The following is a 16,890-nucleotide window of genomic DNA, read 5'->3' as shown; positions in this document are numbered from 1 at the left end:
AAAACTCACTTACAAAATTGGCTGGTGTATCCTGTGTCACACCATGTCGTATTGTGAATGGTTGGTGTGTGGCCATGGGTCGTAGCAACAGTCACACTGTGAGATTTTGTTTTATTTTGTTTTTAAATTCTGGCACTCTGGTGCCTTGGTGGAAAAAATCAACTTGGCCAGTAGCAGACACAGGCTCTCACAGATCTCACAGGCTACCAACATTTAAGACTGATGAATAACAGTCTTACCAGGTTTCATAATTGCACAGTGTAAAGAAAACTTGATGAAAATGTTTCAGGATTTGACACCATAAATTAAATATATGGTTGGAATTCTTTAAATACAATGTAAAAGCCTTAGCCAACCCCTTATTTCTTTATATTTTGTAAGAACTGGTAAATGCACAAACATAAATGCAAATACAGCATATAAGGCAAAAAAACAGACTTTCCACAATTCTGACAAGTATGAAAGTCAATATTTGGCATGATCACTTTCATTCTACAGCACAGCATGAACTCTCTTAGGCGGGCGTTCTTGTAATTTCTTTAAGTAATCCTTAGGAATAGTTCTCCAGACTTCTTGAAGGACATTCAAAGCTCTTCTTTGGATTTTGGCTGTCTTATGCTCTCATGTCTGTCAAGATGATCCCACACTGCGTCACTGATGTTGAGGTCCAGGCTCTGGAGAGGCCACTGTGTGTTTTCCTATCCGGGTATGCTTTTACTGCATTGGCAGTGTTTTTAGAATCATTGTCATGCTGAAAAATGAAGTCATTGCCAATCAGACACATTCCAGAGGATATTTCATGGTGGTTTACAATTTGATTTTCCATGCTCATAATTCCATCAATTTTAACAAGATCCGTTAACCACTGGCTTTAATGCAGCTCCAAAGCCTAAAAACCTCCAGATGGCTGTAAGACAGTGACTACTGTACCTCTTTCCTGACCTCCACCATGCATATTGACAGTGATTTCAACCAAACTTTTCATTTTTGAATTCATCACTCCATATGAACTGTTGCCACTGATTTTCAGTCCAATTCTTGTGTAATTTGGGATACCTTAGCCTTTTAGTTTTGATAGCCACCCTTCCACTGAGACCATTTCTGATGAGGCTTTAGTGAACATTAGATGGATCAGATGATGCTCTCATGCTGTGTTTCAGATCTTTGCTGGAATTTGTCCCATTTCTTAAGGGTATGCCCTTTAGATACTATCCATCTGCTGTAAGACTGACACTTATTTGTCCACCACTTATCCAGTTTCCTCAATGTTTTAATGACACACTGCACACGTGCATAACAACTGCAAAGTGGTTTTAGTTAATAGTTCTTTGGGAATGCAAACATCTATTTTATGCCTGTCAAACGGTGTTATCTTTGGCATTTGTCATAGATTGAACTAAAGAAATGGGAACAAATGATGCGGTTTTATAACAGGCTGCTAGTAAAGTACTTAAAGATACAATTTAATATTGATTCTTTGCTAAGTTGCCTGTTATGTGCAGATGCAACACACGTCATCCCTTGAGTTAGGAGGCTTTTTTATTAAATTATTTATTGAATGATTTATAGGTCAGCGTTAAACCGCTTAACAAATAATAAAAAAAATTGCTCTGAAAATTGGACTGGACTAAAAATGACTGGAACAGGCAGCCAGTGCCTAAAGAAAAACTGAAATGCCTTCAGAAATTCTGGAGAACTGTTGTTCAAAGACACTTAAAAGAATTACAACAAAGTCTGGCAGCAAAATATAAAGAAATGACTAAGCTTCGCACAGTACAGTTTTTCTTTATAAAGAGATTAAATGATCAATAAATACGTGAAATTGTGGCAAAATAATGAACTAATCAAATTAAGCCGTAATTGGTGCCCATCTAATTTTTTATAATCATTTTAGGCTAATTGCATTTTGTGGGAAATAATCAGCTGGATAGCAAAAACTTGTAGAGTGATGACATAATTTGATGAATTGATTGATGTGATTTTATAGAAATTTTTAGAAAATAATAGAATGAATTATATTAAAACACTACTGCCAATGCTGTTCACTTTATGTGATCGAGCAAATGGGCTCTGACCCAGAGGTGGGCATGTGGGGCCACAGGCCGACTACAGGAATGCCACTTTATTCTGAGACACATTGAGCATGAGCGCCTGGAGAGAGGACAGCAGTTTTACATCTTTGCATTATTGGCCACTTATGTTAACTAACATAAACCCAGCTCTTAAATCATATGGCACACTGCTTTATTGAGAAATCTTGTGTGTTGTATCAAAATATTTTAAGCTCTTTGAACGTCACTTCAGGTGAAGCTGTGTCATTATACATGTCAGGGAAAATTACCATTTGACTCTGTGACTGACACTGTGTGATAAAGGCAGTGTTTATGTATTTTTTTTATTCTAAGATAAGCAGTTCAACTTTTTTTGTCACCCCAACATCAGAAATGAATCTGACACCCTCGTGACACCTGCTTTTTATGCCTTGCCTTGAATCTTGATTTAATCGCTGAATTTATTATTAAAAACAGCTTTTGCAATTAGTTCTGTCAGAAACGCTAAAGGTAATGAGCTATCTTGATGTTTGCTCCAACAGTAGTTAGCTTATGAAGCAGATGTGAATCCTATGTAATAGATAGAAGAGGTACGATATGTGTGAGTTTTTTTGTAGAACTACTGAAAATCCAGTTATTGGCTGATGTAACTGATGATTCAAGTAAAAACAAATGGGTTTTTATGTCATTTTATTTTCTTCTGCTTTTTTGTGGTATGTAACAACCTCTCCGCCTTAAAAAAAAAGAGCTGTCTCTGTGCAATGTCAAGAGGACTTTCTGCCAAATTAGCCCCAATCTGCCTTGTGTAACTGTGTCTGCCTGAAAGTCCCATGGTGTTGTGTCTTTCATTTGACAGTACAAAATACCAAAGGGACAGGCAACACTTTTCAAGGTCAGGAAAATAGCACCACTTACCCTTGTCTTGGCATTTTCATGAACAAAAGCGTCTTTAATTTGACTTCTACGATCAGTTCTGCTTTGTTTCGAGTCTTCTTATTAAATTCTTTTAAAACGAAAACCAGTAGAAAATCATAGGGAAACAAAGTTCTGCACCGCATCTTGACAACTCATACAGAGTTATTAACGATGTACAGGCCAACCAACGCTTGTCAATTACCAGTGTCATCCAAGACCCAGATGAGGAAAACAACCGTGGATCAGGTCATGGAAGGACTCAAATCTGAATGCAGAGGAGATTTGAGAGTTGCAGCAGAGATGTCAAATCAAATGCTCTTGTGAGCATCGAGCACTGATCAATCCCAGTGCAATCAAGCATAACCGCTTCTCAGGGTGACATTTTCTTTCAGTCAGTTTCTAACCCGGGTCTTCTGCCTGCCAGCACACTGCAGAGCCACCAGTGATCAAGCTCTTTCGGCGAGGCTTAGACAGTAAACTGCTAGAGGTATTTCGATTAGCAATGCAGAGAAAATGAAAATGATAAAGATTTTTAACTTGCTCCGTTCACTCGATATAAGATAAGGCGAGTTACGCTGGGGACCCTGGAGATGTAAGGAAAATACACTGTGAGTGACTTAACCTGTACAGTAAGCAGTCGGGGCTCCTGTGACGCAAAGCACAAAGAAGTGATTAAAATGCTTTAAACCCTCGGTGTTCAATTGCTACAATTTGTCAAAATTGATACTCTGAGACACAACACATATTTTAAGATTCAGTGTGACTTACAGTTACCAAGGATATCATTATCTCAGATGTCACCGTAAATAAACATCCATAAATTTGCTTAGAAATCAGAAACAGAAAGACACTGCTCATTACTCCAGAACCTGTCTGAGAATTGCCAGGTTTTTAAATTACTCTTGTTTCTGCATCCATTACAATAAAGAACATCCATCAATCCATTTCCTTAACTGCTTATCCAATTCAGGGTCTGGAGCCGATCCCAGCTGACAGGGTATGCCCTGGGCAGGTCTCTGAGGCCACCACAGGGCACAATAAGGAACAGATAATAGTTAATTTGGTGGAAATTTAATGGTGCCAATTTGCCACAAGATAAGTGGTTAAAAGATCTTTGATAGCTCAAAGGACAAAGCAGGTGTTGACATATATAGAAAGCATTGCGGTAGCTATACGTCATTACGGTGATACTGAAATGTACTCGAGCTTACAAGCAGTGAAAAATAGATTATTTGACCTGTATTGGGAATTTATTAAAAAAATTTAAAAGCAGCTCTTTTGATGTAATATTGATGTAATATTGTCGAATGTAATTTTTTGTTATTTAGATGCCAGGATGTTCAGTAACAAAAGGGGACAGGATAGCATTACATACCAAAAAAAAGGTAAACCTTGACTTTGGAATAGTTGCTCATATAAGTTCCAAAAGTCAAAAATAAACCAGCTCAAGTGCTTCAAATTAAAAACAAGGGCAAAAAAACTAATAACGTTTTATTTTATCAGTTAAGATATTCAAATTTTTCAAAATGATTTTTTAAACTGTATATTAATTCCAAATCTTTCAAAGTTGAACTTGAAAGTTCAGCTTTTGAGTTTTTAGTGTGTTTTCAATAAATGGAATATTTCAAATTCATTATAAAATGCAAAGCCTGCTACTTTTCAAAGCTCCTCGTAAATCTTCCGCGTGTGGCGTCACATGATCGCCTGTAAATTTGAAAAAAAAAAAAAAGCATTAAAACATTAAATGCAGCTGTCCAAGAGAACAGATCTCTTCCTGTACTCAGCAGACGAGCACTCGGCTCCACTACATTTGAAATAACACTGCAGATGTCATTTATGCTAACAAGCATTTTGTGTGCTGAGTCTCTCGCAGGCCACAGCCCATCAGTCCCGTACCTGCCAGCATGATAAATGGTTGCAGAAGCAATTCGGCCAATTTGAAAGAGTGTGTAAATTAGGCCAAGGATTTCTTTATTACCGGCACGACTGTCTCGCCCACATACATACGTAAGACAAACATGATCAGAGAGATTCTATAAAACTACTGAGATGTGTGCATCTGAATCTCAATCTGAGCGGGAGCTAATGAATTGTTTAGCACGTCCATAATGAGAAGTGATTTGTGTTTCCTTGGGTACAGGAGGACGTGACTTTCTGGCTTTCTTTATGTATCCACTGCCACTATGGATTAGCCCTGCTCAGCATGTCAGGGGCATTTCACTGATCTAACCATCCTGTTGTCTCTTCTTTCCTTACACAACACTCAACAACTCATAAACAGAAATTGACTTCGACTCCTGTAGGGAACACTGGAGGCACAGATGGCATTTAGCTTCAGATTCACTCTTGTCTAAATATTTCATCTCTCAACAAGCCAAATGAATCCTCTCCATTCTAATACATATATAATTTGACAACAAGCTCAGAGACATCCACTCTGTGTAAATACGATATGACTAAAACGAATATCTCCCTAGTTGTATAATAAGTATATCATGAATAATTGATGACCCCCTAATCATAACGGAGAGGTAATAAGGCTTTCTCACCACTCCACATTACATCCCTGTTTCTGAGCAGCCTACAGCCGGCCTTAGGCGGAAAATGCATGGAGGAGAAATGTGCAAATAACCATGTTTGCTATGTATGGATGGTTTAAAGAAAATACAAAGATGTAGAGTTTAGTAGCTTTAGAAAACATATTCCATCAGGAGACGGAGTGTAACCAGTAAATATTTAAGCAATTTTAAATCTGAACTTGGATCTGTGAAATGAAAATTACAGTATGAAAATGCCTTTAAGGCAAATGTTTTCGAAAATTTATGAGAAAAATAACACAGGCCCGAATTGCAGGTCTTGCAGTTGCGGTTGCATAGTTTGTTGATTACATAGTGGAGCTGAGCAGGCAGCTCAGGCTGAAGGACGGGTGGGAGGGGGGTTACACACAAGAAAAAAAAGAAAAGAAAAGAAAGAAAGCAAGCACTGTCTTTCTGCAGCTGTGTATGCCAGACTGGATTATCTTCTTATATGTGTCAGTCAACATAATCAGTACAACACACATTAATGTTTTGGAGTAGAATTCCGTTTTATTCACAGAAGAAGTGCCTGGAGCATGTGAAGCAAACTGGGTGAGGCTGTTATTCTACTGACCTGTCAGTTCTTCCTCCCCTTTCATCCATCTGATGTAGGCGGCTGGCTTGCCGCCAATGGCTGTGCAGGTGAGCTCCGTCTCGTTCCCCTCGCTGACCACGTCCTCGCGGCTCTCGATGATTGGGCTGCCTGGCGGGACTGACCCAGAACAATGGCAGAGGCAGCACATAGACACACAGACAAAAATCTATTAAAACTTTACAATAAAGTTTCAAATACTTAAATACTGGGTAAAGTCACTATTCCTCACTATTAGTAAGCTACCTGTTCACATTGATCGTCAGTGAATACATAAGTTTCAGCTTTTACTGATTTACAGTGCTCTCCATAACAGTTGGGACGATGATACATTTTTTTGTAGTTTTGCATCTGTGCACCATCACAATAAATTAATCAGTCAACATGTGATGGAAGCACACAAACTTAACAAACTGGTTATACACAGTTCCCCATTTTCAGAGGCTCAAAATCAATATAAACATAAAGACTCTTTGTACTTGGATGGAAAAACTTTTAGAACCCACGGACATCACAAAGTGTTGTTTCCCCCTTGAGATGCTCCGCTACCCCTTTACTGCAGCCACCTTTGTATCAAATAATGGAAAAGCATGCTCTGTTGAGCTCAGATCATGTGACTGATTTGGCCATTGAACAATATCCCATTTCTTTACCTTAAGCAACTCTTGGGTTGCTTTTGCAGTACACTTTGGGTCATTTGTACTGATCAGTCTGCAGCATTTGGTTGAATCTCTTCTATAAGCAGTCGCATCGTCACAATGCTGCCCCCACTATGTCTAACAGGTTTCATCCTTTTCCCATCATTCTGGTATTTCATTTGTCCAAAGATCTAACCTGACCTTTGTGCTCTTGAGTGTAATTAGTGGTTTTCACCTTCTAAACTCTCTGCATTTCCATTCATGAATGCATCTCCGAATTGTGGACTTTGATTGTTTACTGCCTAATAATGGCATTAACATTTCTCATATTTAAAATTAAATTAATGACAGCAATAAATGACAGCAGGTCTGCTGTATTTGTCATAAAATAACAAGGGAATAGGCCTCACATGGCCATGAGACTACTTGCCAGTCAATTAGACCAATAATTTACATTTTTTCTTGAATTAAACCTGTAAGTCTGCACTTCAATCACGTATTGTTGAAATTACACTCCACTGTGGTGGTGTACAGAGGCAAAACTACAAGTATTGTGTCTTCAGTATGAGGAATAATAATTATAGATTCAATATAAGGACTCACATATCTCAGCGAATTCTTGGAAGGAGATGGACACGATTATACAAAGAAGTGGAATAACTTGAGCGACATATATACCAAACAAAAAAAAGACACTACTGCAAATAAAGGGGATCCAAGAAGGAAAAAAGAGCCAGGATTTTGTTTGTTTCTATTGTGGCTAGCACTGCATAGGTGCACCACAAGGCAATTAACAGCATGCACAAGCATGAATGCTAGCAACGGCATCGTAGTAGGCACTTAAAAGACTCACCACAGTAGTTTGAAGTAGCTGTTAGTGTGAGAGGTTGAAAATGATGTTGCCTCACCAGCTATGACAGATATCTAGTCTTTTTGCAGATTTTTGGGGAAGCAATAACAGAAATACTCTATTTTCTCATAAAAAAGAAAAGAAACTTGTGTGAATGTGGCAAGGATAAACTACAGGCTAACATTAAGCAGTGTTCTGTTATTGTCTAAGGAGATCCAATCTTGTCCATGTTCTCGTTTGAAAGCATGCACAATCCAAGCAAAGCTTTAATTTAGAATGTTAACCTTATGGAGAGTAGAAAACAACTGAAAACAAAACAAAAAAATCTTTTTTGTTTGTTCTGCTGTGAGGTTGTGACACATCATCATTTCATGCTGATATAGTGAACTGGTTCATATTTTTAAATCATATAATTATCATTTATTTAAAGTTTTGTTATACCATCTGGAAAATGGGAGCCTGATACTCGTTTGTATATTTGATAACTTTGACGATTTCTACCAACTCACATGAGAAATATAGTTTTATTTAGATGCTACTAGAATAGACAAGCTGTTACAGACTAAAATATATTTTAATTTGTAACAGCTTGTCTGCATTTCAGATGCTTTTGCAGTTGTTCATATCATACCTGTCTAATTGAACGGACGTGTGCTTATTTTAATCATTGCAGGTGCCTACACAAGAGGTCATATGACTCACATTTTTATTTTATTCATCCCAAGAGGGGCTTAAGTAGCTGATATGAGTTGCGTGATAATCTGCACAGTGTCGTGACAATCCATCAAACAAGTGGCGGACCAACAAACCACATTACCTCAATTACTGTTGTTTTTTTTTTTTTATTAGGTGAGTAAAAGGAGTTTGTGATGCATTCATTAACACGTACCTTCAGCTAGCATGAGTCACGAATCTATCTCCTTGCATTTCTTTTAAGCTAATGTTAAACAAGCATATGTGATTAGAACCTATGGGTGTAAAAAGAGGATGGGGAACAGTTCTCCCTCATCCCTTGTATTACTCATCACAGCAAACTTGCTGAACTTCAGTTACTTGAAAGAAAAAAGTCAGCAGGGTGCTTATTTCAAGGACTCTTCAATGCAACCCTTAGTTCAGAAATACTGCAGCTAGGTTTCAATTGTACAACTAGAGTAATTACTTTAAAGTGCTTTTAATTCCTTTCAATCCCCCAGGATGTCTGCATGTATAATAAAGCTTAACTAGAGTAATTTCACTCCAAAGCATCAAAGTGTGGCACAGCTGACTCTCAATAGGGAATCATTTGGAGCAGCCAAGTCAACATTCACCGGGATTCACATAGTCAACACAGCTGCCAAAACCAACGCGGTCTGAGCCATCAGTTTCAGCATCTGCTCCTTTTCGTTATGCTGTTGAGCACCGCGAGAGCCTAATTGGCTGACATTTTGTTTCAGTTGCTAAAGATAACAGGATCAAAGATTACTATTATTTCATATTCACCGTCTATAATGGAGCAAAATAAAACAAAAGACTGTGTGCGCGTGAGGTTCACACATGTGTCCTCACACCTACCTAGGACAGTGATGTCTGCGTAGGCTTCCTGAGGAGGATCTGTGTAGAGCTGGCACACATAGCGTCCCTCATCGGAGAGTGACACATTGGACAGAGACACCCGCAGTTCGTTGTCAGAGAAATTCACCAGCTGGAACCGGCTGTCCTTGAGAGCTGTGGGGATACATGTGAGACAGAGACAGTGAGGATACAGAGTACAGGGACACAAACACGGGACATGGGGTGAGAAAGAAGGGGGACGGGTGGGGGAAATGGGAAGTGGTGGAGAGTGGTGAGAACGAGAGAGAGGACGGAGAAAGACAAAAGAGACAGTAGAAAATGAGACTGAGGAGAGAATGTGGTGGGCAGAGTGCTGCTCTTTTGTGGGCTTTCTCCTTAATTGAGTAAAAGAAAAGTGAGTTTCAAAATGATTCATACAAGTTGATTTATAAAGTAGCTTTACAGTCCAAAGAGCACTCGCAAAGAAAGGAAAGTGTGAAGAGCGCTCATGAAGACTCCTAACAAGCTAGGAACTCTTAAAATGGGCTGCGGCTGGTCATGGATGGATGCATCAAACTCACATATTCCACAAAAAGGAGAGGCATTCAAACATACATAATGAATTAAATCACTGTGTGCAAGAAGAGAGGCTCGGATGCCTCAAACTCTAAATCAAACGTAGACAAGAATATGTATACTAATGCCTGTATAGACTGGCTGAAATTTCTTTTAATGTCATCAAACTAGGTTAGCCATCTCTGAGTTTTACCCACTGCGTTTCATTTAGGTCAGCCCTCATCCCAGAGCACTCTTTTACATAAACAGCTTTGGTTGATTTGATTGGGAGCCCTTTTGATGTTTTGACCTGCCTTCTTTATCAAGCCCTCTCTGCATCTGTCGAGCTAACGAACTCAATTCAGCCCCCTTAAAGCGCAGGGAGTTTATTATTCCCATCAGGCTTTACACTTAGCATCATGATCATTACCCAAGGTCTCGGGGCAGTGTCAACATGAAACCTCATTCCCTGATATAATTTGAGAGCTCTTTGGAAGTCTCTCCTCAAAGGGAAACAATGACACTGATGCACTTTGAGAATCCGAGCACCTGCTAGGGAGGGAAACCCTTCACTTGTGAGATGCTGATGGCAGTTTACACAAAGCTGTTTCATAACTGGCTCGCTGCTTACATAAGAGCGTGGATGATGCACAGTGTCTGCTGTTTATTAGAATGTGCATATTTTCACCAAAATATGTCTAATGATTACATTCATTAGCCTATTAAATATCAGGAAATATGATGGCTTTATGAAAAAAAAATTATCTCACATTAAAATGTTATCCAGTCTAAGATCATGCTTGTTAATATAAAAGTAGAACATATTCCAACTCAAAGAGCTTAAAAGAAAGATAATTAGTTAATTGTCTTACAATTTTGGCAAAAAATAGCAACAAACAGTCCATTGTTCATCATGTAAACTCACAAATAAATCAATAATCACAGCAGCCAATGAGACTGCTCTCATCAGGAAGTCAGAAAGTCAAATTCAAGGATTGGACATCCTTTCTCTGGTGCTTTGAAATGGTGATGAGCTAATCAAAACTGAGAGCTGTAATCACATTTGTTGTGCACAACAGTACTAGGTCCACCAACCAGCAGCCGGAACTGTTTAATGAATCAAAAAATTGGTAAGAATACATATATATGATCTGTGTACTTTTTGTACTTTTCTTGGAAAGCCTTTCATAATCAAAGTGCAATTTATAAACAGTTTTGGAATCACATTACTTGTGTCAATCTGTAAGACACATTTAGTTAGAATGGGCCTTAAGTTATGGTCCTTGAACACTTAGAAAGAGAGTGACATCTGGACTTTCTCTAAATGCTCCGATGATCCGATGCTTCACAGTATCCTACTTATGAAGTCCTTCATGAATACACATTTATTTCCTGTCAAATTTAGAACACTTGTGGTATATTTTATATCAGTAATTTAGTATTTGTGCCTGTACATTACAAGTAGGGCTGAAGCGGAAAAGGGGGATGTCTCATATTTCTGTGCTCCAATCACAATTTAGGAACATTTAAATCAAAACGCTCGCTTATGGTGCCAGGTCCCCACCGCATACTTATGAAGTAGATTGGCTGAGCTTTTGCATATTAAAGTCAAATATATTTCAATCAGCCACAATTCTTCACGTCGTAAAGAAGTACTGCTATAACCGGCGTACTTGTTACGACAAAGCAGTGATATGGCATTTGCACTGAGTTTCTAGGCATCAGAATCTTGTAAATCCAGCGCTTAGTCTATTGCTGCTTGGGTTTAGATCTCTGCCAACTCCTAAGCTTTTTACTGATGCGTGAAGATTGATGAAAGTGAAACAAGGTGGTAAAGTTGTTTCTAGACCGCTAAACAATTAGCTGAAACTTGTTGTAAAGCTCAATAAAGTCTAGGAAAAGACGCAGCTTTGGCTGGTAATTCTCTGCACACTCCTAACTATAAATGAACCCTTTCACACTGTCACATTGGGTTGACGCTCTCACTTTATTTGTATTAAAAAAAAATAGTCTTTATAACAGCCTTATAACTGTAACAGCAACCAGTTTCCAGAAGCTCTAAACCTACCAGGTCTGACGTTGAAACAAAAGCCTTTCGGCAGTATCATTTTAAACCTTTGTAACACAAAGTCAGACAACTCCTGAGAAGATGCAGTGAATAAATAATGGTGTTCAATTGCATCACCATCCAAAGAGGTCCACCTTCGCTGATAAAGGCTCATTTTTCCCATTTCAGATGACAAGTCTGCCAAATTGCATGTCATTTCGCATGTATCTGGCACAATAAATGGCTCACCCTAACAAGACTCGCTCCGCTTCTACCTGTGACATAATTCATCTTTATTTGCTGCAGCAGAAATTTGTTTATATGGCCTTCACTGGTACTGTAAAGCTGTTATCGTTTTGGTATTTCTGTGCGTATCTGTGTTTCTGCGGCTGCCGCTTTGCTTGTAGCCACTGTTCTGGCTCCTGGTGTGTCTCTGTGTCACTGCTGTTTACTTCCTTGTATACAAAGATCTGCCACTGTGTCAGGCGGCCCCGTTGACAGGTAACAATGCCACTGGCCGAGGGGGGTCCCAGCAGAACCAGCAGTCCTTCAGGAACAGAGCCTAGAATAGCGCTGCTATGGGGTTCACTAAACCCCATTACCAGAAGCACAAATATGCAGCGGCGGACCAGAAACACACTCCAGCCAAACATATACTCAGATCTAATCGTGGATAAACAAAACTGCTTGTTTTTTGTAATTGAAGGCGGCACTGCATTGAGTTAGGCGGAGAAAATGCCACGTTTATAGGCCCGCTTGGAGCGCCTCGACAAAGCACGAAGAGGAAAATGTTGTCTTAACATCATGGAAAGATTTCCTTAGCAGTGCTGATGTAAATTTGATTGTCTCTGTGATGTAACAGTGAATTATTCACTGTTGCTTTTCTATCTGCTCTTTGGTGTCAAAATAAATATTTTTTTAGGTGTAGAGCACAACATGATCTTTGCTATTTTACAGTCCATTCTTCTCTGCCATATTGTGAGACAGCTTTAGGCATTTTGTACAAATATGACAAAGATGTGTACTCAAACTCCCCCGATGCTCTTCGCTAGTGAGAAAATGGAACACACGTCTCACTACCTAGACTTGTGAAACAGCTGGGATGCAATATAGACCGAAATGAAGGGTGTTCCTCGTTCACCTTGAATCTTGGCTCAGATCCCAGATATAAACAAGTTTTAAAAAAAAAAAGCAGAGACAAAAACTCAGTTCGGAGTAGAAGTAGTCCATATGCTCATGCATAATCATAATGTTCAATATCCTAATCTAAGAGATTATCGTAAAATCGAACAGTGACAAGGACACAAAAGTATTCCCATTATGGTAGCATTGTTAATTATCTCATATCAATCTTGCAGTATTCTTAGCCTAATGACTTGTGTAAAAGAGCCAGAAAGTCAAGGACAGATGGAATCATGTTTGCACAGAAAATCTGACAAAAAGCTGGAGCTGATGTTCTAGTGATATCTGATATCTTCACAGTAATGCCAAACACAGGACAATTCCTTTGAACGGGATGTGTTTACAATTGTTGCAGCTCTTTACGTGCAACAATCGCACAAAATAAGCAAAATAAGCAAAAAGTCTAGACGAGAGTGTAGACGAGATGTTGTGGACAAGCTAATGAGGAGAAATATGATGTTCCACTATGCTGCAGGAATAGGCTGTTTATGATTAATCTGTTTATTGTGTTCTTTGACAATTGACTAAAAAAATAAAATATCGGTGAGAAATGCACAGGATCATTTCAGGCTGTCACATCTGAGTAACATTAAAGAAAGACAGCTAAACATCTCGGCTCTGCTTAAGTGGTGTTCACGGTCTGTGGACGTAGGCCGTGCGGTGGTGTGTGTGGTGGACCCAGGTGCGAACACATGTGAGTAGACGGGAGTGAACTTAAACTGAAAGCGAGCCTTTATTATGGCTGATGACACAGAGTTCAAACAAAGCAGAAATACCGTGACTAAACTATAACTTAACTGGGAAACTAATACTGTGATAAATTATGGAGACTCGGAGAACTATGACGATGACTGCAAGGACTGGCTGTGAAAACATGGAGGGTGGGAACACAGACGACGCGACACAGACTGAATGAAACACAGAGACTAAATACACATAAGGGATGATCAAGGGAAGTGGAAACACATGAGGGGGAACAGCTGATACACATGAACCTAATGACAGGACGGGGAAAGTGAAACTACATACACTGACATTAGACACAGACTTTCAAAGTAAAACAGGAAACATGGGGATTAGACGTGACCTGAACTGAACATAACCACACAGACATGACGCATGACAGGTAGACGCACGGACCAGGGAGACTGAATACAGGAGGAGATGACATAAACAACTAAGAAACAAAGGCAACCTCGAAATTAACTAGATTAACTAAACTAGGGCACAAATGAATACCAAAATATATAAGAGCTCAAACACTGGGTCACAGACCCAGCCCATGTGGAGGTAAATTTTGTATCTTTCAATAGAATTTTTTGGGGGTTTTTTGCAATAGATTATAAATTATTCCACTTGACAGTGAGGAAAAAATTCTTAGGTTACAGTTTTTGTTGTTGAAGTTTGAAAGTGGGTATTTAACATGGAAACTAATACACACATTGCACATTAAATTATACCCTGACAGATTCTTGCACCATAGTCTTCTGGAAGAAGAGCCATTATTATAACCTTAGTTTGCTTATTATTAATACGATTAGGATAAATTGAATAGGGGGTGGCTGTAGCTCAGGTGGCAGAGCAGGTCAGCCACTAATCAGAAGGTCGGTGGTTCGATCCCAGGCTGCCTCCTGGCTGCATGCCAAATATCCTTGGGCAAGATACTAACCCCATGTCTGCCTACTGGTGGTGGTCAGAGGGCCCGGTGGCGCCTGTGTCCGGCAGCCTCGCCTCTGTCAGTGCGCCCCAGGGCAGCTGTGGCTACAGTGTAGCTGGCCATCGCCAATGGGTGAATGACTGAATGTAGTGTGAAGCGCTTTGGGGTCCTTAGGGACTAGAAAAGTGCTATACAAATGCAGGCCATTTATGTGTTATTATTTTATTATTCCTTTATTTATCCAGGTAAAAATCAGCAAAAGCCAAACACGCATACGCCACATAATGACATAACAATTTAAAACAAATGCAATTTTCCACAAAAACATGTGAAAAACAATATATGATATCTGGTCATTAAGAGCGACATTAAAAACAGTCGCACTGACTAAAAGAGGTATTCTCTTGTTCTTCTAAAATTTGACTTAAGGTAACCATTTCTGACAATTTCAGCTCCTTCTGCAGATTATTCCAGGAAACTGGGGCACCGTATCCTGGACTATTATCACAGTGTCATATTATTATCATGACCGCGTGTCTTTGAGTCGGAAGACTTTTGAGTAAAGTTCCAGTTTTTCAAATTGCTTTGTTCTGTGTTTGATTATTGTTTGCTTTGGTTTTGATATCTAGTAGTATTGTTTGTTTGTTTTTGACTACTTGTGGTTTTGGTCTCCCCATTTGTTTTATACTATGTTTTAATCTGTTCTGTTCTTATCTAGGTTTAGTTCAGCTGTCTCTTGTTCCCCTGTTGTTTCCACTTTCTTTGGTCACCCCTCAGTGCACCTGTCTGTATAAATGAACTCAGTCTTTTTTCGTTCTCTGTTGTGTTATATCGTTTACTCCTAACTCCGAGTCCCTGTTTGTCTTTAATTCCTAGTTATCGCCCAGTGTTTCTGGATTTATCTGATACCTGTTTGGGATTTCTGTTTATTTTTCCCTTTGGGCTTTTTTATGGATTATGTTTATTGAATTTCTGTCAGTCACTTCTTGTTTTAAACTCTGCCTCTCTGTGTCCTTGCATTTGGGTCCTCACATCAACACACTCCAGCTTTCAGCAGCTATGATTTAAAATGACCAAAATAAAAGAGTAATAGTAGTAGTAGAAGTAATCTATTTTGTTTGTTTACTAGATGTCAACCCCAGAAAGCCCAGATACTGTGCATAACTATCAAAATCCTGAAAGTATTTATACCAGCGGGAGTATGCCAAGAGTGACCAGGCTTATCTTACCAGTGCCAAACTACTGTATAAAAGTCATAAACATAAAAAAAAAGATTCTTTAAAACTGACAGTACAAATATTCTTGGTATCTGGTACTCAGGATTAAAAGAAATTGGATTTCTTCTATTTCCATCAATTGTTTGCACTCATGGTCCTTGGTGCAAACAAGGACCACAAGTTTGCATTTCAAGGCTTCATGCTTACAAACACAATACAGGCGCTAACTGACAAATGCTTTTCTTCAAAAAAGGAAGAATGATGACGACTCGCAGCAGAAAGACATCTTGTGTGTTTGTGTGTCTGTATGTATGTGTGCGTGCGTGCAAGACACACTGGCACTTACGTCTAACGTCTTTGAAGTAAATGGTCTGTCTGTTGGGGTTGAGCAGCTGGATGACGGAGTCATCGTTGTTCCTCACTCTGCAGCTGATGGTGGCCATTTCCCCCTCAATCACCGTCACGTTGTCAGTTGCCAGATTCTGACCTTCGACTTCACAACGCAGGCGGAAAACACAGAAGCAAAAAATACATTTGAAATGTGGAACAAGCATCTCTGTCTGGATATTTAAAGTATCTTAAATATTTATGTTTCTAACAACAGGGACTGCATGTCAACACACGCACAGTGCAAAGATACGTGAATAGGCCGTGTAGATTGTCTGTTTGCAGCCATGTCTAATCCTTTTAATATAAGAGCCATGTGCAGTGTTTGTCACTATTGATCTCCCCCAGCTCAGAGTGGGCCCTGTGAGTCAGTGCCAGATGGGCTGTAAGCTCTGCTGCCCACGAAGGTAGGGAGTGAGGAGAGGGTAGGAAGAAAAAGAGACAAAGAACGAGTGTAAGAAAGTGGCAAGTAGTAGATATGGGCGGGGTGGAGGAGGTGAAGAAGAGAGGGGGAGTTAAACAGAGCACGAGAGAACAGAGAGAGGAGAGATGAGCCGAGTTGGATGCTGTATATGGTTAAGCTTTATCAGAGCCCTCCATCTGAGGTTCCATGTGACCAATGTGTGCTCAGTGTGCTCAGCGGTTCTGTTCTGTATCTCTAGGAATAAAAGTGCTGTAAGCATCTGAGTCACT

At 39.4% G+C, this 16,890-nt stretch overlaps 1 protein-coding gene across 5 annotated transcripts in view; it reads right to left on the bottom strand.

The window, feature by feature from the left end:
* The window catches only part of cadm1b (cell adhesion molecule 1b), a 169,887-nt gene that overhangs the window by 37,799 nt on the left and 115,198 nt on the right, over positions 1 to 16,890 (bottom strand). For all 5 annotated transcript variants that reach the window (XM_005937875.3, XM_014338609.2, XM_005937874.3 and 2 more), the window contains 3 exons: positions 16,157 to 16,303; positions 9,174 to 9,326; positions 6,117 to 6,254 (listed from right to left, as the gene is read on the bottom strand). In XM_005937875.3, coding sequence (XP_005937937.1) covers positions 6,117 to 6,254; positions 9,174 to 9,326; positions 16,157 to 16,303 — 438 coding nt within the window. The remainder of the gene's footprint in view (positions 1 to 6,116; positions 6,255 to 9,173; positions 9,327 to 16,156; positions 16,304 to 16,890) is intronic.

The sequence above is a fragment of the Haplochromis burtoni genome, unplaced genomic scaffold (assembly GCF_018398535.1).
Source record: "Haplochromis burtoni strain Fernald_Lab_line unplaced genomic scaffold, NCSU_Asbu1 Contig_216, whole genome shotgun sequence".
In the NCBI taxonomy this organism is placed as follows: domain Eukaryota; kingdom Metazoa; phylum Chordata; class Actinopteri; order Cichliformes; family Cichlidae; genus Haplochromis; species Haplochromis burtoni.
Note: the sequence above shows the minus strand (reverse complement) of the source record. Positions and strands in the feature narration are given on the sequence as shown.